The sequence below is a fragment of the Culex pipiens genome, chromosome 3 (genome assembly GCF_016801865.2).
Source record: "Culex pipiens pallens isolate TS chromosome 3, TS_CPP_V2, whole genome shotgun sequence".
NCBI lineage: Eukaryota > Metazoa > Arthropoda > Insecta > Diptera > Culicidae > Culex > Culex pipiens.
In genome coordinates, this window is record NC_068939.1 from 154,366,367 (window position 1) to 154,389,672 (window position 23,306).

Consider the following 23,306-nt stretch of genomic DNA (forward strand, 5'->3'; position numbering starts at 1 on the left):
CGCGCGTGCATTCTAGATCAAAATGAATTAAAAATGCTATTATGTGCAGCTCATAGTGCTTTACCTTTTGACCTTCAGTTATTCGATTTCAAGCCTGAGATATTTAATAAAAACTGAAAAAAAACTTGGTGCATTGTTGTCACCTTTTATATGGAAAAAGTTTCAATCAAAGTTTCAAAGAGTTTAAAATGGATTTTTAAATCAATTTTGAAAAAATAACCTCGCGGCCCATCTTGACAGAAAAGCTCCTACTTGACAGCTTGTTCCAAGGGGACCATAGTTGATCCATCGAAAAAAATGTTGTCTTGTCAAAACAAATTTTTGCATTTTAATGAAAAAAAGTGATCAGAAATGGTTTTTAATCGTGTTTTATAGTTGTACATAAAAATTGGCATAGTGCTTCAGTACCCAATTATAACTTAGCATTTTGACAATCAAATTCAACCAAACATCGGGACAATGCTGAGAACGGTCTGCCAAACAAATAGTATTTGTTATTGTTTACATTGCGTGCTCTTGTTTTTGTTTATTCAAGGTCAAACATTAAACTGCGACGTGCGACAAGATAACACGACAGCGTCGAAATGATGATATTTGTAGTTAACAAATCATTTGAAAACAGTACAAACAGCAGTACCGTCAACTGGGGTGAATCGGGACTACAGTCTCAATAGGGACAGCAGTTTTTAGAGTACTTAAAATCTTGAAATTTGGAAAACGATGCACTTTTGTTCCGTGTCTGTTTCATCCGAAACTAATCAAAAGTGTCCCAATTTGCCCCATGTGTCCCATTTCGCTCCAGAAGACGGTTAGTAATCTTCAAATATGCTAAAGAATTCCATGTTCGAAAAACTAAGACGATCAATTGAACTTGAGGCTGGTTTCAGTGACTGCACTCAGATACCTATATGTAAAAATGCAGGGATCAAATCTCCCTTTAGGCAATTTTTCAAATAATTGATTGTAAATTGAACATCTTTTTTAAAATACTGTTTGTTAATATAAAATCAAAGGAAAAAGAATCCTTGAATGTCGATATGGTGCCTGATTTTGAATAATGACATGTACAAAATTAAAATTCTGCTGAAGAAACCGGAAATTAACTCACAAGGAACGCTTGTTTTTTCACCGCTAATAGCAGATTGCCGCTCAGAGTTGTCTCATTCAGGCTAATTTACTCCTTTGCCGGACATCATGTTTTTTTTGTGTTTTATAGGAGAAAAATGTCATAAAACAGCAGTAAGTTTCTCTGTTTCATGTTCTGAGAGTCGTTTCGACAAAAAAAAGTGTCTGGTGCTGACGAGGTTGTAACAAACTTTTTACACGCGCTGATGCCTCCAAAAAATACCTACTTTGGTCTCTTTTTAAGGATTTTTTGTTTACGAAGATGAATCAGTATGTTATTTTTCATCGTGCGTCATTTAAAGTGTCGTAAAATTTAAGTGTAAGATGAGATGGCGCAGCATCTTTAAGTCTCTGTAAAATGATTTATAAATTTTAAGAAATTTGAAATGAGAAAGACTCCGAATTGACTCCTGTGGTCTTTTGAAAATTGATACGTTTGTTAACATAAGGAAACACAACGCAATGAGCAATGAGATATTGAATTGATTGCCAATTATGACTTACTACACCGCAAATTTATGTGGTGTCTTATATCAATCAATCAGTGCTTACCATCCAATCAATGCATCAACCTGTCCGAAAACACTTCAAAGCCCCCTTGCTGCCACTTCCCTCACGAAATAGTTTTATAACCGCCAATTGAACGATTGCATAACCCCATCAAAAAAAATCTAGCCAAAACAAAACGCCAATTTCACACACCTCCAACAACCTGTGCTGGTGCTCACTTTCAGCTTAAGCTTTTATTTTGTTTCTGGGTATATTTCTTTCATTTCTGCGACTCAATTGGATTCCAAGGTAGCTCCGTCTGAGAGCGCGCCTCTACAACACAACCGAGGTGTTTGGCCAAATTTTCGCGCCTGGAAAGCTTTGCCGCTATTAATGGTAGCGGAACGATCACTTAACATTTTCCATAGCCGATTCACACCTCTTGAGTGCACCACAGACAAATGGATTGGACTAATGAGTGAGTTTGAAACTTGCAAATGTATGAAAAAAATAGTGGTCAGCCCTACTGCGTTGTGTTTGCCGCAGAGAGGATTCTGTAAACAGATCACATTTAACAGAATCTATAGGGGAGGAAGGATACGTGGACATACCATACAAATGGCTCTAATTTCTTTCTCATAAAAGTAACAGTTTTTTTTAATTACCCTTTTAAATTTTAATGTATAGACTAATACTAGTTCAACATATCATCCTTATTTTTCTCGATTACCTCCCCCAGGTCTGCTGCTGGTCGCGACATGTGCCTGCCTAGCCAGCGCTCTGCCCCCTCTGCAGCGATTCTCGCGGGATAACGATGGCGATGGGCCACACCTGGTGGGCCTTTCGACCAACGTCATCACGGCCAGTCTGCTCAAGGGCAGCATGGAGTCGGGCGCAAACCAGGTGTTTTCCCCGATCGGCTTTTCCTCGATCCTGGCCATGATCAGCGAGGGCGCCGAGGGCCAAACGCTGCAGGAGTTCTACGACGTGTTCAAGTTTCCCAACGATAAGGTCGCCGGTAAGGTTTGCAAGGGGGGAAAATGGCTTGAGAGAGTCTGTAACATGCGTTTGCTTTCCTTTTTTGTAGTTCGGAACGCCTTCGACAAGTCCTTGAAGCGATTGAACTCGCAGAACCCGTCCAACGAGCCGCAGTTCAAGAGTTGGTTCTACATCTACAAGAACAACTCGGTCAAGCCGGGCTTCCGGGACGTGCTGCTGAACAATTACTACGTGGACGTGCGTGATATCGAGCGTAACGATTACAATTTTGATGAACCTAAGACGTCGCTCGGACCGATCGAACCTTCGATCGATTTGACGCCGGATCCGGCACCAACGGTTGTTAACACTCCGGCGGTGGTCGTTCCGTCCAACAACAACAGCAAGGACATTATCGAGTTTGAGGATCTGAAGATCAAGGCGTTGCCAGTGGAGGACAACGTTCGCGCGGAAGTCGCGATCAACTCCAAGTACGACGAAGTTACCGAGGATGAGAATCCCAAGTTTGACAAAAACATTGACGACAAGGAGTACGTGGAACCGAACAAGATCAAGGAGGAAATCGCTAAGCAGAAGGAGGAGCACACCAATGAGGTTCTGGACGAACCATTGCTGAAAGCGATTGGAGAAGTGGATCACTTTGTGCTGGATACTCCACAGCGGATGAGTCTGTCGCTGAAGCGGCTGGAGGATGACGAACACGAGATCATGCACGCCGTGGAGAGTCAGGTCTCCCGGAGGAGGTTCAACGTGCGCCGATCGTTCCTGTCCGGCGATATCGCGTCAGCTCTCAGTGGGAATTCGCTGGTCGGCAGGAAGGCCGATACCAGCGATGGTGAGCAAAGCGAATCCAAGATGCTGCTGTTCAACGGTCTTTACTACCGAGGAAGTTGGGCGACCCCATTCCAGGTAAGACTAGCGTGTGATCATTCCTTTCTGAGTATTGATCATGACAACTCAATTACAGATGAAATCAAAACCCGGAAGCTTCTTCGTCAACGGTCAGGAATCGCAAGTTATGCTGATGCAGACCACGGGCAAATTTGGCGTTGGATCTAGCCAGGAGCTGGATGCCAAGTTCGTCGAGATGCCATATAATGTAATACGCTGAGATGTTCTTCCAGGTTCCTCAAACTAACCTGCTTACTTTTTTTGCAGAACACCCGCTACACCCTGCTGGTTATGGTACCAAACCGATCGGAAGGACTGAAGGATCTGATCAAGAACTTCAACAGCGACAGTCTGAGCAGTGCTCAGAAGAGTCTCGTGCAGAAGTCGGTTCAGATCACCTTGCCAAAGTTCCACATTGACACTACGAGCAGGGCTGAGAAGGCACTGGCTAAGGTAGAAGTTCTAAGATTCAACTCACTACCTCTTGCTAACCCATTCCCTTTGTTTCAGCTGGGACTGATCACGATGTTCACGTCCAAGGCGGACCTCAGCGGAATCACCGACGAGCAGAAGATCCACGTAGACGAACTGGTGCAGCACGTGTCCATCCGAGTGGACGAAGGAGCCAGCAGCGAGCTATCGCTGTCCGCCGCAAATGCCGTCGAAGCCAAGACCTGTGACGATCAGGACATCGAAGAGGTCACCACCGTAGCGGCGTCAGCGGATGCTGCGGCAGAAAGGTTCGTCGTTGACCGGCCATTTGTATTCTTCGTGCGTGATACGCTCGACGGTACGGTGATAGTCGCGGGCAAGATCACCGACGTCCCAGCCGCGGACGAGTGATCGTCACCGCTTAGGCGCTTAGCACTAGGCTAGTGAACATACAAATATTAACGTTCTAGTTAAGCTAACTCCTTCTCGACTGTGCACTTGAAGTTGCATTCATCAGCATTTTCAGGGTTACGCCAATAGTTTAGCCAGTAGGTTAATAAAACACACACGTCTACATCTTCACCATTTTCCACAACAAATTTGTCCATAAATCACACAGGAACAGCACACTTCGCACAACCACTTTCAACTACTCCACGCGTCTCGATTCGACAGATCCTTTGAGCAACTCGGTGGAATCGCCCCAACAAAAATGTCATAACTAGGTTTACGAAAGCAAAATTTACGCATCTTGTGCTGGTTTTTCATAAGATGATGTTAATTTATACCAAAAAGAAGCGATTTCCACTGCGCGAGCACCACCGGAATCATTGAAAGGACATTTCTGGGTTCGCATTGAGCGGTCAAGAATCGCTCAACGCAACTCGGAAGTGTTCGCAAAAACTTAAATTCATCTTTTCAAAATATGAAAAATTTATTTTGAAATTGTATTGGAATTTCGACAGAGGTGGTGCTCGCCGTTGTTCAACGATACGGGAGAGCGAGATTGGCACTGGTAAAACTAAAAATTACACATCTCACTAGTGATGAATGCAGTTTCGACCTTATAGAAAATGAAAAAAGACACACAATTTTACTGATGTTTCGACACGAGGACCCTTAGTATAAGCCTATTTATGTGTAAAATCTTAAATTATTTTTAGTAAGATGGAAAATAAAAGAAAGAAAATCTGTTTCATAAGGCGTTTGTTTTATTGGCTATTTTTCAATAAACTTGTGACATGGACCAATTTCTCATCAAAATGATCGTGCACACTTGTGACACGTCATACATCGATGCCTCTGTGCTTTCTTATGCTAACTAGATAGGAAAATCAGCAAGCTTAGTACAAGAGGGCGCAGAGGCATCGAAATGTTATTGAAAAGTGTGGAAAATAGTAGTTTTTGCAATTCCGTCGTGAAACTACTTACTTTTCCTGTCCTTCTGGAGAAACGAAACGGCCTACTTATCCCTACCAAAAATAACAGAATAGAAAATTAATAACTTTCAATACCAGTTCTGAAAAGTTGAACTTTTCAACACTTGTATCGAAAAGTGTCATTTTTCAATATTTTTTTGTTTTTATCGGTGAATTGACTAAACACATAGCAATTGACTTAAAATTCAATTCAAAAGGTGTTTTTTTTATAATTTCAAAAAATGTTGCATTGAAAAAGTATAACTTCTCAACACAAGGCCCATTTAAGGGCCTTTACGTCATACGAGAATGACAGGAGAAATAATTAGTTTACAGCGGAATTGCATTTTTTGCTAACTGAATAAGGGAAAAAAACATTTTTATACTTTATTCATATATATTCATATAGTTTTTCTTCATTAAAAATTCAACAATATTCATAGACAATCACACCGTCTTTGCAGACTGTTCACTCCTGTTCCAGGCAAAACGAAGGGATGAAAACTATATGCTTGTAAATTCAAATGAACCACGAAACTTTTGTTTTCAAAAGCCTCTAATATTCTGATGGCTAAATTATTTTTCGCATCAAAAATTTAGATTTCGCATTTTCATTAAAATAAATATTATTATTTTTTCAGTTCTCGATAAACCTCAACTCAACTCGAAATTGGTACAAAATTTGATATCAGTAGAAATCTGCCAAAGTCTGACAAAGATTATAATAAACCATTAATCTAAAAAAAACCGCCGAAAATTTTGATTTTCATTTAAAAACCTTGAACAATTATAAGGCTATTTTTTGCAGTTTTAATCAAATAGGGGACATTTAGATTTTTTTGTCCTTTTTTTGACCAAATATCCGAATTGAACATTTCATTAATTCATTGCCATATTTGTATATTTTGCAAATTTTCGGTGGTAACATGACTATAATAATTTATAAAAAATCTGTAATACTTTTGACTACATAAAACAATATTGAAAAACTTAAAATTTTACAAATAAAACAAATAAAAATAAAAAATAAAATGCAAATTTTAATGAAAAAAAATTTAAGCAGATTTTCAGACTTCTACAGGTAAAAAAATGTCACGGTTTAAACAAAAACATTAATTTTGCAAAACTGGCACGAGACAACACAGAAAAAAAATCGATCCCCATAATCGTGAATTGTGTTCATGAATTTGCGAACCACGAAGGAAAATAATTCATGAGTACGGTGCATTTGCACTATAAACGTAAATACATTCCTTCGTGGTTCTCAAATTCTTGAACACAGTTTGGGACCATCCATAAACCACGTGGACACTTTTTTTCTCGAATCTCGAAGCCCCTCCCCACCCCTTTGGTGTAAAATGTCCATAAAAAAATCTTTTTTGTATGGATCGTGAACAATTTTTGGAAATCACAACCCCCCTTCCTTTTAAGTGTCCACGTGGTTCATGGATGGTCCCTTCACGAATTCGGTGGGGGTGACAAAAACTTTTGTTAATTATTTGTACAAGCATTAATTATTAAAACTTATGGGCGGCATGGACCATAAAGCTCCAAAGAAAGATGTTGTATCTTGCAATGACCAATCCTCAAAACAATCATTTCGATGCAACAAATTAATTGTGCTGCCTCTTTTAGTTGTGATGTTTCGTGTTATTACTAAATGAAAATTTTACAACGGCTGTATTCCCATGTTAGTGTAGTTGACTATTAATATGTATAATGAAATAACATCCATGTTCAAAAACTGTAAATTAACGTGCAATAAAATTTCAATGACATAAAAAATCCAAATCCAAAACCGGTTTGAAATATGCAGTGTCATTCGAAAGTGTCTTCTATTTGAATAAAAATGCTTTAAAACTTTAGTTGATTGATTTTAACAAAAAAATCTATTAGTTTATAAAACTTCCCAGTATGGTCTTTTATGCTTAATTTTAGAGATTCGTCTGTCCAAATTGATCCTTTCGACAAAACTACTAACAATTTGCATAATTTTCCTTCGCTAATTCCAAGCTTCGCCAGCATAGAACTCTCCACATCTGTCACAAATGTGGTCCTCCAATAGACACGATAACTACTTTTATTTCCTTTCAGCTATGAAGCCAGATAAGCAAGGAAGGTGGAGCACCACCACCAAGCGGCAGCAGCAAGTTCACAGCACAAAAACCGGCTTTCGACCACGACGATGTCTCATCCTCGTCATCTCGCTCGAATATCTCTCCGAGCTTGTGTTGTCTCATATTAGCTTAGGCGGTCTAGAAATCTTCGCCCCGGTCAGTCTTCGGTACGGTATCGTCCAAGTTGGGTGTACGTCGTCCATCCACTCAAGGACATCTCGGTAGTAGTACGCCTCGAGTACCATCGTTAGTCAATTAGCACCTTGAGTTGAACGCGGTCCGGTGTCGAGTTGTTGGGGAAACCCTTTTGGTTCAGGGTTGATAAACAAAGTGGATTGATATAGTTGGACACGCTGGATTAGCTGCTGATCATGTACAAGCTTATAGTTGGTAAAGTGTCCTCTCTGCGTGAAATTAAGTGAAACAATTAAGTTTGCAAACTTCCAGAAGGTTTTGTCACCTACTCATAATTTCCTGCAATAAAAACAACCCTGAGTCCATCTTCAAAACCTGTTTTGAGCAAAGCTAACTTGGAACACAAATCGTTTCATATAATGAAGTCACACTTTTATGGCACAAATGTGTAGCAAACTCGGCGGTACGAATAGATTTTGCGGTTCTTATCAAAAAACTTTCCAGATTTCTTCTTTTTTCCGATGATTTAGTCTGCAGGATCATTGGACGTAGCTGTACCGTACCACCAATCGCCTTCGGGGGAATCCCAAAATGTTTCTTTCAAACCGGTCAAACTGGCGCGCCTTTATTGCGGATTCGGTTTGCAGAAAGAGATGTTTTTGGAAGCTTTCGATGCTTTGCTAATAATGTAATTCTTTTTAGAAATATCAGATTTGGACGATACTTTGGTTTAATACCAAATGGGGTATCGATTTTCTATTACAATTAACATGTGCACATTTGATTGTAACGTTTATTAATATCATGCCTTATTAACATTAAAAAAAAACAATAGAACAAAACCATGTTTACGATGATCCTGAAACGAAAAAATGATTAAATCTAAAGATGGTGGGTACAAATGGCTTTGGCTGATTGGAGCAGCTGTTTGTTTATTTACAATTAATATTATTCATATTAAAGTGATAGTATATTTTCCTTTAAGATAAACAATAGTTAATTGCTCTATTTTCTTATTTTATACAGCTTTAGTGGCGACAACGGCCATTCTTGGCTATGCAGAAAATCCCAGAAACATTTTAGACCGATTTTGTTCAACAGACAATAAAGCAAGCTGTAAGTAAAATATTTGAGTGAAAAATTGTAAATAATAGTTAAAATGTTTTGTGAAATTGATTATGTCAACTGCTGCTGAAAAAGGTCTTAAAAACTCTTCTTCCAGCATACAGCGTATGGCAAGCGTTCCAAACCATCTGCACCGCCACCCATCACCGGGATCCGGTGGGCTGCTGCAACTACGTCAACCAGGTGGCCCGAGAAAGGCCCAACATGTTCTTGTGTCCCTCAGATAATGGTTACTTCTTCTCGCCCAACGATTGCGGCCAGACTATTGCCATATCCAGCCGATTTGGACCGGACGCCATTATGTTCCCCACGGAAGATTCGGAACTGCAGACCCGGTCAACGCAACGGCAGGTTGCTCAACAGCTTGGTCAGGTTACGTCCAGACCTGTAGTCCAGAAGCCACTACAGATGCAGGGACCAGTCCGACGACCTCAGCCGCTGGAGGACAACGATTACGAAGATGTGCCACCAGCCGTACTGGTTGATACCGTTGGATATCAAGCTATGGAGTTTGCGCTTAATTTGTTTAAGGTAAGATTTTAGTATTTGAAGTAATTTAAGGCCTTAACTAAATGTTTTATTTACAGTCTCTAAATCTTCAAGGGGACTCCGTGATAAGTCCTCTTCAACCACAGCAACTTCTCTCCAACCTCATAGAAGTTGCCAGTCCTGCAGCTCGTGCTGAGTTATTCCGTGCCATTCGGTTATATCCGGAACAACTAGCTAAGCTCATCCAATCCCTGGACAGAATATCCAAATCGACAGTGAACACGATTGAAACGGCTGCGGCCAACTTCTTTGCCCGGGACTCTAAGGTGAACCAGACTTACCATCAAGCACTTAAACTGCGTGACGTCGACGTCATCCCCGTAGACTTCAGCCATCCGGCGCAGGCAGCTCGCCAAGCCAACAATTGGGTTTCCGAAAAGACACACCGACTTATCAATGAGATTCTGAATCCAGGTAAGATCAGAAACCTTCAAGCCGTACCCACCAATGCAATGACTGACATTCTTCTCTCACATTTAAGGATCCGTAAACGCCTACACGCGAATGGTTTTGGCCAACTCCATCTTCTTCAAGGGCAAGTGGAAGTACACCTTTATTAAAACCGAACCGAGCACGTTCCAAGCGACTCCCAACCGCAAGATCTCCATCAACAGCATGTTCCAGCTGAACAAACTACGCTACGGCGAAAAACAATTCGCCGACGGAAACGGTCTCCGTTGGGTGGAACTTCCCTACGAGGGAGACAACCTCGCCATGCTGGTATTCCTGCCGCTTCAACCCCACAGGCTTCAGGAGGCCCTCCGTCAACTCCAGCCGTACGACCTGGCCTCCATCATGGCAGAACTCCACGTTCCTTACATCAACACCAAGGTGAACCTTCGTCTGCCTAGATTCACCCTCACCGATTCCGTCTCGCTAATCCCGGCCCTCCAATCGCTGGGCGTCAACGCGATCTTCAACGACAAGGACTCTCTGCCGTACCTTAACAGAGATGCCACCCTCGTTTCGGACGTAACGCAACGGTCCTACCTGAGTGTGGACGAGTTTGGGACGAAGGCGACCTCGGTGGCGTCGCTGTCGATCGTGACGCTCAGCATTACGCCCCAGTTCCGGGACGTTAAGTTCGACGTGGACCAGCCGTTCGCGCTTATGATCGTGGACAAGCAGGAACGGTACCCGGTCTTTATCGGGCAGGTGTACGAGCCGCAGGAATGAGTGGCAACGGAAGTGTTCAGATACTTTTTTTAAATAAACCATCTATAAATTAAACAAAGTTTATTTTCTTCACGGTCGACAGTTTGGAGTTAAAAACGTTATAGTAGTTTATGCAACTAATTACAATAAAAGATTTTGTAAGCAAGAGTCGTACAACGAGGACCACCGAGTTGTATAAAAACGACGAGTGATGAAAAAATCAAGTTTTGCAACGAGTTCCATACATTTTTTTGCGATTTCGATTACTTTTCAGAAAAATTACTTTTCAGAACAAGTGCTAAAAAATTCAGCCTTTCTGCATCCGTAGAACTTTTTAGCATTTGTTTTGACAAGGGTTACTATTCGATTCTGTTATTTTTGGTAGAGAAAAGTAGGCTGACTGTTTCGAGAAAGACAGAAAAAGTAATTATCTTCACGGCGGAAATGCAAAAAAAAATACATTTGTTAGCTTTTTTCCTTCTCAGTATTTCGTATACAAACCAACATAGTTTAGTTTTGCTTAATTATGCAATTATAAATTTCTTTATTATCTTTGACTAAACACTCAATTTTTATCTTGTTCAGCAAAGGGCGTCCAATTTTCCCGGGTTTTTAGTTTCTCGGGAAACAGAAAAAATATTTTTTAAATCCCTAGAATTCCCGGGTTCCCGGGATATATTTGAAACTGTCATAAAATCCACGTTTGCATTATATTTGTTATGTTTCTCAAGCCTAAAATCATATCATTAGCTCCAAACTATCAATTAGTGATAATTTTAACTTCAATCCGTACAAGAATAATAGTTTTTAAGCTTAAAAAACGATTTTTTTTGTTCTGTGCTTTAGATTTTAAACGAGTTACAATTTTAAATCCAAAAAATGTATTTCAAAATGTCTAAAAAACGGCAACCAATATAGATGTTATGTTTTTCGTAGCATAACAATTTCTCAAAATGCCCTCTTGCATCCAGAACTGCATCGGTATACGAGAGGATTAATAGCATGGTTCGGTAGTAAAATAAATTCCGAAATTACCGAGAGTACTTTATACGTTAGTTAATTTTCCAAAAAAATCATCCTACAAAGAAAAGTGTCGATACCGAGACTCGAACCCAAAACCTTCAGCGAATTGAACTGCGCCTTTGCCGTATCGGCCACCACGGTTCGGTGGTTGAGTGGCGGTCATTTATTTATATAAGCCACTCAATGGGATGAACTGTTTTAATGAACGAATGAACACGATTTGCTGTTGTTGTAGCGCGAGAGGTCATTACTCACGCCAAATGCTACTTTCCTCTCGTTTCTTTTCGAAAGGACTATCCGCATGGACTTTATCTTTGGGTGTGCAATTGAAAGAAAATGTTTTTAAAATGAATTTGGCTGTTACCGTCAACTGGGGCGAAACGGGACTGCCGTCTGAATAGGGACACCAGTTGTTAGAGCACCTAATAGCTTCAAATTTCATTCATCATTATGAGGTTCCTTGGAATGCCGAGACCAGGTTAGAACCAAGAAACTCGGGTTTTCGATTTTTAAGACGACGACTTTCTCGGATAAATTGAATATAGAAAACCACATTTTGCACCAAATATGCAAAAGATTGTAGATTTTACATTAAACTAACAAAAAAAAATGTGTTCAAAATAAAAATGAATGACAAAATTCAAACAAGAGGAAAGATTTCCGTTAAAGAAATGTTGGTAAAATGTATCTTTAAAAAACTGTAAAATGTTTAGAACGCATTGTGTAACGTTCAGTTTTGTAAATGAGTGATAGGAAAAACTATCATTTGATGTCAATTGCACCAAAACATCAGAGAGGATAGCGACCGTCATAAAGCTTGTGAGTTCTCTTCTTTTATCTCGTGTTTTCAAGCAGGAGCATCACTCCTTCTCTTTTCCTCGTGCACGCACACTCACCGGTTTTGAGAGGTTTGTGGTGGCTTTTGAGAAGTGAAAGTTTGATATTTTTACAACTCTGGTAACGTATATTTTGAAATTATACTTAAAATGGGCACATTAAAGCTTTTGACAAATTTTGATTATAGAGACAACAGATTGGAAAAAGACGCGAAACTTTAGGATGAAAAGACGTGAAACGCGACATTTTGTGATACTTTATTCAAAATTTTAAAAATAATTGTCAAAAATTTAAGTGGGAAAAAATTAAAAAGAAATTTATTACCAGCCTTTTAAAAAATTAAAATAATATTATAGGACTATGCCACACAATGTTTAATTTTCCTAAAGTCATTCAAAGTCTAACACATAAGCCAAATTTGCATAAACCGCGATGAACAAACAGAGCCTTATTACTCATCCAGCCAGACTGGTATTAGTGCGATTCTCACTCACCCGAGGAACGATCGAAACGGGGCGCAGTAGTCGCGCTGAAGTTGACTTAACGTTCAGTAGTTGATCTTGCGTGATCGCGTCAAGATCGCCGAGTCAGAACCAGAACACCAGTGCCATACGATAGTAAACTGTAGATTTCCAACGGGTGGTGGAACGCTTCGAAAACGGAACCCGGTATAATCGTTCTAATGTGGTAGAACCAGAACGTCAGCGGCTCAACCATGAAGATACTGATAATTTTAAGTGGTACGAACATGTTTTGCTGTAAACCTACATTTTGTAATTTGATTAACTTGAAATCTAAAAAAAAGCTTTAGCAACAAAATCGTGAGTGTAACAATGAATCCCCATTGGAAAAAATGTACAATTTTGGAAAAACCCAAATCGTGGTTAAACCAGTTACGAAGATGATCGCTCGAACTATACCGGTATAGTACGAGCGTTTCGTTCGCATCGAAGATCGTCGTCGTCGACGACGTGCCTTGGCCGACAGTTATCAGTGTTGTCTTTGGACGACCTTTCAGCTGGCGCGGGATCAGATCGCAAATTGAGTGAACACCATAACAAAACAGAGCCGTCAGTGCCACTAGTAGGACCACATCAGCGTTCTGGGGGAAACCCCGGGCGCTTTATCTCTCTCTCTCCGGTGGAGTTGCGATGCGAATGCATGTTTATTTACTGTATGTAAACTTTATTTGATTGTGAACTTAGAACGCTTTTCAAGTCTGCAAAAAGTAACACAAATAATGCCTCCCTCACATTCTCAAAGTTTGTTTTGGTAAAATAGAAATGACCAACCTACAAATGCTCTCTAAAAAGAAATTTATATATGTACTCATAACTATCGATACACAGAAAAAAATCAGTTCTCGTAATCGTGAATTATTAAGTTCACGAATGTGAGAACCACAAATGAATTTATTCATAAGTATGGTGCATTTGCACTTTAAACGTGCATATATTCAAAATTGTCTGGAAAATCGATTCCCGTATTCAGTTTTTGAAAAAAAAATTGACGTTTAGAGCTCTTTAAAAAAAAACGTATTCAGTAAATGATTTCTGTATTTTTTAGGAGAGTTGCTCCATCCTGCATTTTTTGTGAGTCTTTTTGTAACATCTTAAGCTATTTTCACAAAAAAAATTGAACGAAAAAAAAAATCGTGGGCTCATCTTCAAATTAAACTTTTTAACATAAAAATCAAAAAATCTCATAAAAGTGACGTGTTTTTTTCTTTCAGTGTATTTTTCTCGGAAAGCCACTTTGTGATAAGATGCAACGGCTTCAAGATACAGCGATATTAAAATTACGGAATGCAAACATATTTAAAACACTAACGCCCTTCTCAAATGTCATTATCAGTGCAACTGGCTCCATATACACAAAAATGGCTAACCTAACGGTAGGATAACATGTCTTTAAAGTCAAAGGGTCGATAAAAAAAAGCACCTAAAAAATTCTTGTTTTGGGCTGGAATTGCTCTTACAATATTTTGGGTTTTGATGACGAAATGAATGTCCACAATCGATTAGTTGAACAGTAAAAAAATTGCCTGGATAATTAAATCATAAGAAAAAATTAATAACATATAAAAATTTCTCAACTAAAAAATAAGGTTTAACGGAGCACATCAACCAGAGCTTTTGCAACAAGATTTTTGTTACAGATATTTTAGTATCTTCAAAACTACGGGAACTTTCTATATAATGTTTGATTCACGGGAGCGAATGACCCATAGGGTTAAAGTTCCCCCAATAAAATCAACAACAATGTTTGATTCATCTCCTAAAGTGCTGTTTCAACACAATTTTCAACAAGGTTTTGCTATTTTAACAATCAAATTATTGTAGGATTGGGCCCATAGGTTGGCAATTTTGGATTAAGAAGGCAACAACTTCCTTCTGATTTGAATTTAAAGTAAAGCCATAAATAGCATTTTTTATTTATGTTACACCCAGTCGGCCTGGGTTCGATCCCAGACGGTCCCGGTGGCATTTTTCGAGACGAGATTTGTCTGATCACGCCTTCCGTCGGACGGGAAGTAAATGTTGGCCCCGGGCTAACCTAAAAAAAAAAAAGGTTAGGTCGTTAGCTCAGTCCAGGTGTAGGAGTCGTCTCCCTGGGTCCTGCCTCGGTGGAGTCGCTGGTAGGCAGTTGGACTAACAATCCAAAGGTCGGCAGTTCGAATCCCGGGGTGGATGGAAGCTAAGGTGTAAAAAGAGGTTTGCAATTGCCTCAACAATCAAGCCTTCGAACACCTAGTTTCGAGTAGGAATCTCGCAATCGGGAACGCCAAGGCAATGCTGTAGAGCGAATAATTTGATTTTTAATTTATGTCACACAGTCAAAACCTTTAAAAAAAATATTTCAAAATGTATTCTCTTTATTTCACAGTATACATATCCTTTGCGCTTGCACAGGGCAATAGGGATAGAAAACAAACTATCCAGCGACAACAGGCATCTGATTTCCACGATCCAAGAGCATGTAACTTCGACTCTGATGACAAATGGGCCTGCGTGTGCGAACAACTAAATCTAGAGCGTCAGACGTGTGAGTCCGAAATCGACCGAACACTTCAGCTCAATCCAAAATACAAGATCTGCCGAGAAGTCTTACCTTACTATGTCGCAAAGGGCCAATGCCGCATTGAAGCGACATGGACTCAGTCTAACAATCCCTCCGGAAAAGCAATGCAATTTGCCCTGGATCTGTTCAAAGCGGCCGATCCCAAGAACCCGGACAAGAACTACGTCATCAGCCCGTTGTCGCCGCAGATTTTACTGGCACAGCTGACCGAGGGCTGTTCCGATGAAGCACGCAATGAGATGATCAAGGGCATCATGTTGAACAGCGGCGAAGCGGCCTCGTTGATCCGTTCGCTGCACGAGACGGCTAACAAGGATGACGCCATGAACAAGTTGGACATTGCCTCAATCTTCTACAAGTCCAAGAACATGAACCTGACGGACGAGTTCAACCATTCTAGAAAGCAGAACCAAATCAAGCTGGAAAACATTGACTTTTCAGACACCGCGAATGCGGTTCAGGAGATAAACAATTGGGTTTCGCAGAAAACTCGTGGAAACATTCAGGAAATTGTTTCCGAGCGTGAGTATTTTTTCTAGAGCTGCTATTCCAAAATATTTATCAACTATCTCTCTTTCATCACCTAGAAAATCTCTCACCGGATATGTCAATGCTGCTGTTGAATGCCATCTACTTCAAGGGAACCTGGCGGTACAAGTTCAATGAGACCAACAAGCGTGCCAGTTTCCAAATCGCCCAAAACAACAAAATGTCGGTCCACATGATGAAGCAAACCAATCGCTTGCGATTCGGCGAAATCAACTTTGGCGAGTACTGGGATCCGGACACCGGACTGCGCTGGGTTGAGCTGCCGTACGAGGGTGACCAGCTGTCCATGGTTCTGCTGCTGCCCAAGACCCGTTTTGAGCTGGACAAGAATCTCGAGCAAGTCACCGGCGCTCACTTGCAGGACATTTTCAAAGTCATCAAACGAGACTACAATCCTAACAAAATTCACCTCCAGCTGCCCAAATTTACGATCAAGGACTCCATCTCGCTGGTTGAGCCATTGAAGAAGGTGGGAAAAAATAAACTATCTCTAAAACATTAGAAACCTAAAAAAAATCTTTACCGATCCTTCTAGCTCGGCGTGAAGCAGATCTTCGAGAGCGACACGGCGCTCAACAAGCTGTCCAAGAGCCCGGTAAAGGTGGGTGACGTCAAGCAGGACTCGTTCCTGAGCGTCGACGAGAAGGGAACGACGGCCACGGCCGTCAGCAAGATCACAATCATCCCGCTCAGCCTGAACGCGTACGAAGATATCCACTTTGTGTGCGACGAGCCGTTCATGGTGATGATCGTGGACAAAACGAGCGAAATTCCGCTGTTTATGGGCAAGATCAAGCAGCCGCTCAAGGCCACCCCGGAAAATAAGAAGCAAGGCTAGTGGATAAGATGATCTTTCTAAATTCTTATTTGAGACTCAATAAATAAATACTGAATCAAATGTAACATGAAGGCAAATAAACTTACAGATTTCCACTAACTTTTGACCTTTAACAAAAAACTTTTTCTGATCATGCTAAAATTTGATTAAACTGTGAATACAATCAAAAGAAGTAAGAATCCCGATATTTTGGCATCACCGCAAAGTCTGAGACTGCAATATCTCTGGAACCACAAATCGTAGATACTTGATCTATGACTCATTCCAACAAGTTGGAACGGTAACTTCAACTCGCCGGTTCAAAGGCATATCCCAACCTATCCGGGCGATTTTATTCCAGTGAATTGTAAGGATGTCTAGATGGTCCTAGAGCTTTGCAGAACTCGATTTGATCTGTTCTGTAATTGTGGCTATCGAAAAATCCTTCAAAATTTGTTGCTCGCGTAAAAGAAAAATCGTTAAAAACTTCGCGTGTGCAAGCGCAGTATTTTTTAAACTACGGAACATAGAACATTCTTGATTTTTCCAATTTTGTTTCACAGTATTTTTATGTTTTCCAAAACAAAAGTATAATTCCGGTACCAGATTGTCCACCAGATTGTGCACTACAATAAATTCTAGCTTATTCTAAATAATGCTGCCTTTAAAAAAATGCTTATAACAGATTTCTGAGCTCAGTGATAGAAAGTCAACTAAAAGAATCGAAATTTATTTTCTCGTGTTCTTGTTTTTCTGAAAATTCCCTACGCTTACCTACAACTTTGACCAATACAATTCACTGGCCATGACCACAGCTCAAAATTGTTTGGATCGTTTTAATGATAAACTAATGAAAGGGTTAGTGTATTTTCACGATTTCGTGGACAGCGTGAAATTCGCCAAATTTGAAGATTTCCGTGAAATCCCGTGAAATTCATCAATTTTCTCAAATCAATTCTTTAAATTTATAAAATAATAAATATTTCATTCATAGAATACTTTTTAAGGATATTTTATTAGTTATCAATTGAAAAACGTGATAGAAACCACTTAACAAATTGTTAGCAAAACATACATTAACATGAAATTGATAGCATATTTACTGAAAAGTGAAAGCTGCGAAAACTTCAATGATGTTAATATAAATCAGGCAAAGAAAAAAAATATGCTCGCATTTTTTTTTTATTTTGTCTTTTTCATCCATAACTTGTTAAATTTTATCGAACAAGTATATTGCGATTTTTTAAAAGATTGCACAGATTTTTTAAATTTTATAGATTTTTTTTGTAGAAATCAATTAAAAGCAAACATTCATGTAACATAAAATAGTCGTCTTTCTCTTTTCCTCCGGTAAATGATTTGACCGGAGAAGCAAAACAAAAAAAAAAGATTGAAAAATTGAATTCCATCAGAGTAAAGAAAACTATTGAGAAAATATTTTATCAATTTTTCTTAGGAAACTGTAATAACAATCTTATCATTATTTAATTTGAAATTTGAAAGATATAATTTTTAACAAATTAAAAGATTCGAGCTGAGCAATTCTCTACGAAATCGGTATTTTTTCTTAAATTTTAATTTTTGTATTTTTTAATCCGACTGAAACTTTTTTGGTGCCTTCGGTATGCCCAAAGAAGCCATTTTGCATCATTAGTTTGTCCATATAATTTTCCATACAAATTTGGCAGCTGGCCATACAAAAATGATGTATGAAAATTCAAAAATCTGTATCTTTTGAAGGAATTTTTTCATCGATTTGGTGTCTTCGGCAAAGTTGTAGGTATGGATATGGACTACACTGAAAAAAAATGATACACGGTAAAAAAAATTGGTGATTTTTTATTTAACTTTTTGTCACTTAAACTTGATTTGCAAAAAAACACTATTTTTATTTTTTTATTTTTTGATATGTTTTAGAGTTGATGTCTTCTACTTTTCAGAAATTTCCAGGTCGTGCAAAAAATCTTTGAGCGAGTTATGAATTTTTGAATCAATACTGATTTTTTCAAAAAATCGAAAAATTGGTCGCAAAAATTTTTCGATGTAAAATCAAATTTGCAATCAAAAAGTACTCTAGTGAAATTTTGATAAAGTGGGGCCAAACATTCAATATTACGCCTTTTTAAAATGTTAGTCTTGGTTTGAAAATTTTGAAAAGATCGGAAAATTTCACGAATGTTTCATATTTTAACATTGAAAATCGGACCATGAGTTGCTGAGATATCGACATAAGAAAATGGTGTGTTGTTTGGGTGGGACTTAGAAAACATCAATTTTCCTGTTTTTAAACCTTTGCATGGCAATATCACGGCAACTAAGGGTCGTATCAACAAAGTTCAAAAATGCAAAATATAGAGAATTTTCTCAGCTTTTCAAAAATAATTTTTCAAATGTGGGCAAACATGTGCACTAATTTAAAAAAAAATGAAAAACTGCGACTATTTTCAAAAAAGTCACCTAAATATGGATTTAACATGAAATCGGTGCACTTTATCAAAATTTCACTAGAGTACTTTTTGATTGCAAATTTGATTTTACATCGAAAAATGAAGTTAAAACATTTTTGCGACCAATTTTTCGATTTTTTGAAAAAATCAGTATTGATTCAAACATTTATAACTCGCTCAAAGATGTTTTGCACAACCTGGAAATTTCTGAAAAGTTGGCATTTGATGTCCTCTAAAACATATCAAAAAATAAAAAAATATTAAAAATTGTGTTTTTTTTGCAAATCAAGTTTTAGTGACAAAAAGTTAAATAAAAAATCACCAAAATTTTTTTAACGTGTATATTTTTTTTCGGTGTAGTCCATATCCATACCTAAAACTTTGCCGAAGACACCAAATCGATGAAAAAATTCCTTCAAAAGATACAGATTTTTGAATTTTCGTACATCATTTTTGTATGGCCAGCTGCCAAATTTGTATGGAAAATTATATGGACAAACTAATGATGCAAAATGGCTTCTTTGGGCATACCGAAGACACCAAAAAAGTTTCAGTCGGATTAAAAAATACAAAAAAAAATCGAATGACCGAAATCTAAGAGAACTGCTCAGCTTGGTTTATTGGAGATTAAAGAAATACTTATATGAGTTAGTTTTTTTTTCTATTTAGTTTGTCTATCATTAAAGTCACCTTTGAAGAACATATCAGATTTTTTTATGAGTCCTGTATACGATATTTGATTATTTCGGTGAATAGCTCCCGCGGCAGTTAAAAAAATATTTTTTTTGTTTTCTATTCTGATTTTGAATTAAATTTGAAGATTTCGTTACAGGTTAAATTATTTTGTCTATTGATTTTAAATTTAGTTTTTTGAAAAGTGAGATTAAAACCCAAAAAAATATTTTCAACTGGGCAAAATGTCGCAAAAAGGTTATTTTAATTGTTAGATTGTTTTGTTGGATTTGGTGTGATATGAGATTGAATAAAATGAAAAAAGATAAAATGTTAGCAAATCAGCGAAAACTGTTTAGCTATAATAGCAGATCATTAAAAAATCAGCCCAATAAATGACAATACGCATTTTGGTTTCAAAATAAATATAGTTTCAAAATAAATATATATGTTTTTGTGTGATATTAGTAAAAGTTTTTGTTTGTGTCACGTTCAAATTAAGGTAAGATTTTTTTGAGTTTATAGAAAACAATGCATAATAATGCATAAAAAGTATTTTCTGTAAGTTCAACATAAGATTTTCATAGTTATAATATTTTTCACGTTCCACGAAATTTCCGAGAAATTTGATGTTTTGAAGTTAAGGTCCCCGTGAAATTTGCCATTTTTGAGCGTGAAAAATCACTAAGCCTCTAATGATCCATAATGGCTACCTTGAAAAGAATACATGGACAAAGTTTTACACAAATAGAAAAAATACTGCGAAATTCTAAAGGTTTTCCAACAAAAAATTACTTACACACTCAAAGCTGGATGCTGGCTTGTTTTCCATACAGTTTTTGTTTGTGTTAGTGATATCCATAAACAAACCGCAAAGGTTCGACATTATCTAGATTTTTGTTTTGATTAGGTCCTATAAACATATGAGAGACAACAGTTTATAGGACCTTTTTTAAAAAAAACTCTAGATTTGCTTAAACTTAGCCTGACATTGAGTTGAATAAAAGTTAACAAATAAACCGGGTGATTTTTTTGGAAGTGACAGCTATTTTTTCATACAATTATTTTTATTAGGTCCTTTTTTGTACTGGAACCAGGTTAGGACCATGTCAGCTTTTGTGATTACATTTTCCTTTAAGCTAAGAGTAATTACAGAGGATCTTGTGTGTAAATGTTAGTGGGAGGGAGAAGTGACAGATACATATTTGATTTTCACACAGCACGGAGCCTTCTATCGGATGGGGAAGTAAAACGTCGGTCCATTTGCGTAAAAGAGGTTTTGGATGACTCACCACACATAACCGTCGGACGCCTAGAAATGAGCAGAAACTTGCAACAGAGACCACAAAAGACCCGGGGGTCGTTAAAGTGGATTGATTTTGCTCCTTTTTTACAGCACGGAGCCATAAACATACTCGTTTTTTCAGGAAAATTCATTCGGATAGAAAGTGTTGATGAGATATTGAACGTAAAAAATTATAATATTGTCTTTTCATGACAACCTCTAAAATATTCACAGAGAGAAAAAAAAAATCTTGAAAATTATCAAAAATTGTGAGAAAACGAAAATTGTTACTAAATATCAACTTTGTTCCCACAATTATAAGCTTACTTATGCTTTCCAAAGCACCACCCTCAGGACACGCACCCAACATCGCACCACGTGCTAGCATCAAGCAGCATAATCCCAGCACGATGTTCGGCTTTTCACTTTCATCGCCGCCGAACCCCGAACAAAACGAACTCTTCATCTACAGCGAACGAACCGGCACCGCGCCACAGACCTGGCAAAGTTTTCCCGGCGCTTTTCCGGTTTTCACTTTCACTTGGACGTCGACCGGCGCCGGATGCAGACGTGCGGGCCGGGTTTTTCCGCTCTCTTTCTGTCGGTGAACATTTTTGAGAGCAAAAGTATAAAGGATTTGAAATCTAGCTTCGGTGAGTGACTCTATTGTTAGAGTCGTTCGGTAAATTTCGTTGCGCGGTTTACTTTTGGATTTTTGGCGTTTCAACAATTGAGTTGTTGTTGTTTTTTTTCTTGCGACTGTTATGTGCTCGGTGGATTTTGGTGAAGTGGTTGTGTGCAAGTTCCAATTTTTCGAGGATTACCGTTTATGAAACCAACTTTTTTTTTGTAAGTGACAAACCGGTTACAGAAGCTGTGAAAAAGTGTGGAACACCGGCAAAGGAATTTTCCGGAATATGAAAAAAAGGGAAAAATGCTAAATAGGTTCAAGTTTTCTATTGTGAATTGCACTCAACCTTTAAGCCGGTGAGTGGTTTTGTGTTTGAAGTGAACAAAACAAAAGAGATTATTCTCGGTTCCGACCTGGTTCAAGGAAGTATGCGTCGTTGGTTGGATGCGGTTGCGGTAAACAATTTGTCGCTTAGCTTGATGTATTGTGCAGAGGTAAAGTGGCATCTGATTGTGCGAGAAAAAAAATGTGCTGTGGTTTAATTTGTCATCATTTTCCCCGGTAAAGGATTAGAGCTTTTCCAGGACTCGGCGGATTGTGTGCTACACGACCTTGAGTATCAACAGATCAAACAAGTGAGTCAAGTGTTTACCTTTACATGCAGGATTGTAGTATAATGACTATTTTTAGAACTCGGATATTATAAAACTTGTGATGAAGTGACTGTTTGATTTTTCTGCATAAACTGTAAATTTTTCAAAGTATTTATGTCTCCAAGTTTAAGTAAGACAGTTGCTACACCCTACACATAATCATGGTTGGCTGAGTTTGTTTTCCAACTTTTTCATATTAATTTTTGAGTTCAAGAAATGTAATAAAAAAAGGTAGGAAATGGGAAAAGTGAGGAAAATTATTTTTTTATTTTGCAAATTTTATAAAGTTTCATTCTCTTCTCTATCGAAGTTTCAAAAACGGTGAGAAAGTACTTTTACAATATACTTTAAAATGTAAATTAAATCAACTTAAAACAATCATAGCTAATTTCTGTATGCAGCAAAAATAGTAAATAAAAACGAAATACTTTCAAATAACAATAGAAACTGGAACACAATCAACTGCAAAAAGAACAAAATATGTACATTTTTGACGTATTTTGGCTCCAATATGCCCTCAAAAATGTGAATAAAGTTGACGAAATATAGAAATGAAATTGAATTTAATAATAAAACATGGAACCACACATCCAAATTTGACTAATATTCTGAAACTTGTAAATGAACCATATCCGCATATTCAGAATTACATAGCTTTTCTATTTTTTGATTTCAAATTTCAAAGTTTTACCATTTCTTCCTAACATTAGAAAAATACCTTATGGATTATTTTAGTAACTTTTTCTTAGGCTGGTGCAAATTTTATTAAAAGTTTTTGGTTTTTGGTATATCGGCAAAAAAGTCGGAGGTTAGTATGAGCACACACTTCATCTTTTTTTAAATTATTTTTTCAGGGCATTAAAATATACATTTTCA

The 23,306-nt window shown here is 38.1% G+C and overlaps 2 protein-coding genes across 2 annotated transcripts in view; both read left to right on the forward strand.

Moving 5' to 3' along the window:
• The window catches only part of LOC120416969 (uncharacterized), a 40,156-nt gene extending 23,330 nt beyond the window's left edge, over positions 1-16,826 (forward strand). The window contains exons 2-15 of the mRNA XM_039578887.2: positions 2,354-2,632; positions 2,702-3,522; positions 3,581-3,712; positions 3,772-3,957; positions 4,015-4,345; positions 7,449-7,661; positions 8,633-8,722; positions 8,829-9,262; positions 9,319-9,694; positions 9,762-10,453; positions 12,987-13,035; positions 15,182-15,898; positions 15,964-16,394; positions 16,461-16,826. Coding sequence (XP_039434821.1) covers positions 2,354-2,632; positions 2,702-3,522; positions 3,581-3,712; positions 3,772-3,957; positions 4,015-4,345; positions 7,449-7,661; positions 8,633-8,722; positions 8,829-9,262; positions 9,319-9,694; positions 9,762-10,453; positions 12,987-13,035; positions 15,182-15,898; positions 15,964-16,394; positions 16,461-16,763 — 5,054 coding nt within the window. The 3' untranslated portion in view covers positions 16,764-16,826. The remainder of the gene's footprint in view (positions 1-2,353; positions 2,633-2,701; positions 3,523-3,580; positions 3,713-3,771; positions 3,958-4,014; positions 4,346-7,448; positions 7,662-8,632; positions 8,723-8,828; positions 9,263-9,318; positions 9,695-9,761; positions 10,454-12,986; positions 13,036-15,181; positions 15,899-15,963; positions 16,395-16,460) is intronic.
• A 4,874-nt stretch (positions 16,827-21,700) lies between these two features.
• The window catches only part of LOC120416955 (neuropeptide SIFamide receptor-like), a 46,630-nt gene continuing 45,024 nt past the window's right edge, over positions 21,701-23,306 (forward strand). Inside the window, exons 1-2 of the mRNA XM_039578859.2 lie at positions 21,701-22,271; positions 22,345-22,412. The gene's annotated coding sequence lies outside the window, so the exon portion shown is untranslated. The remainder of the gene's footprint in view (positions 22,272-22,344; positions 22,413-23,306) is intronic.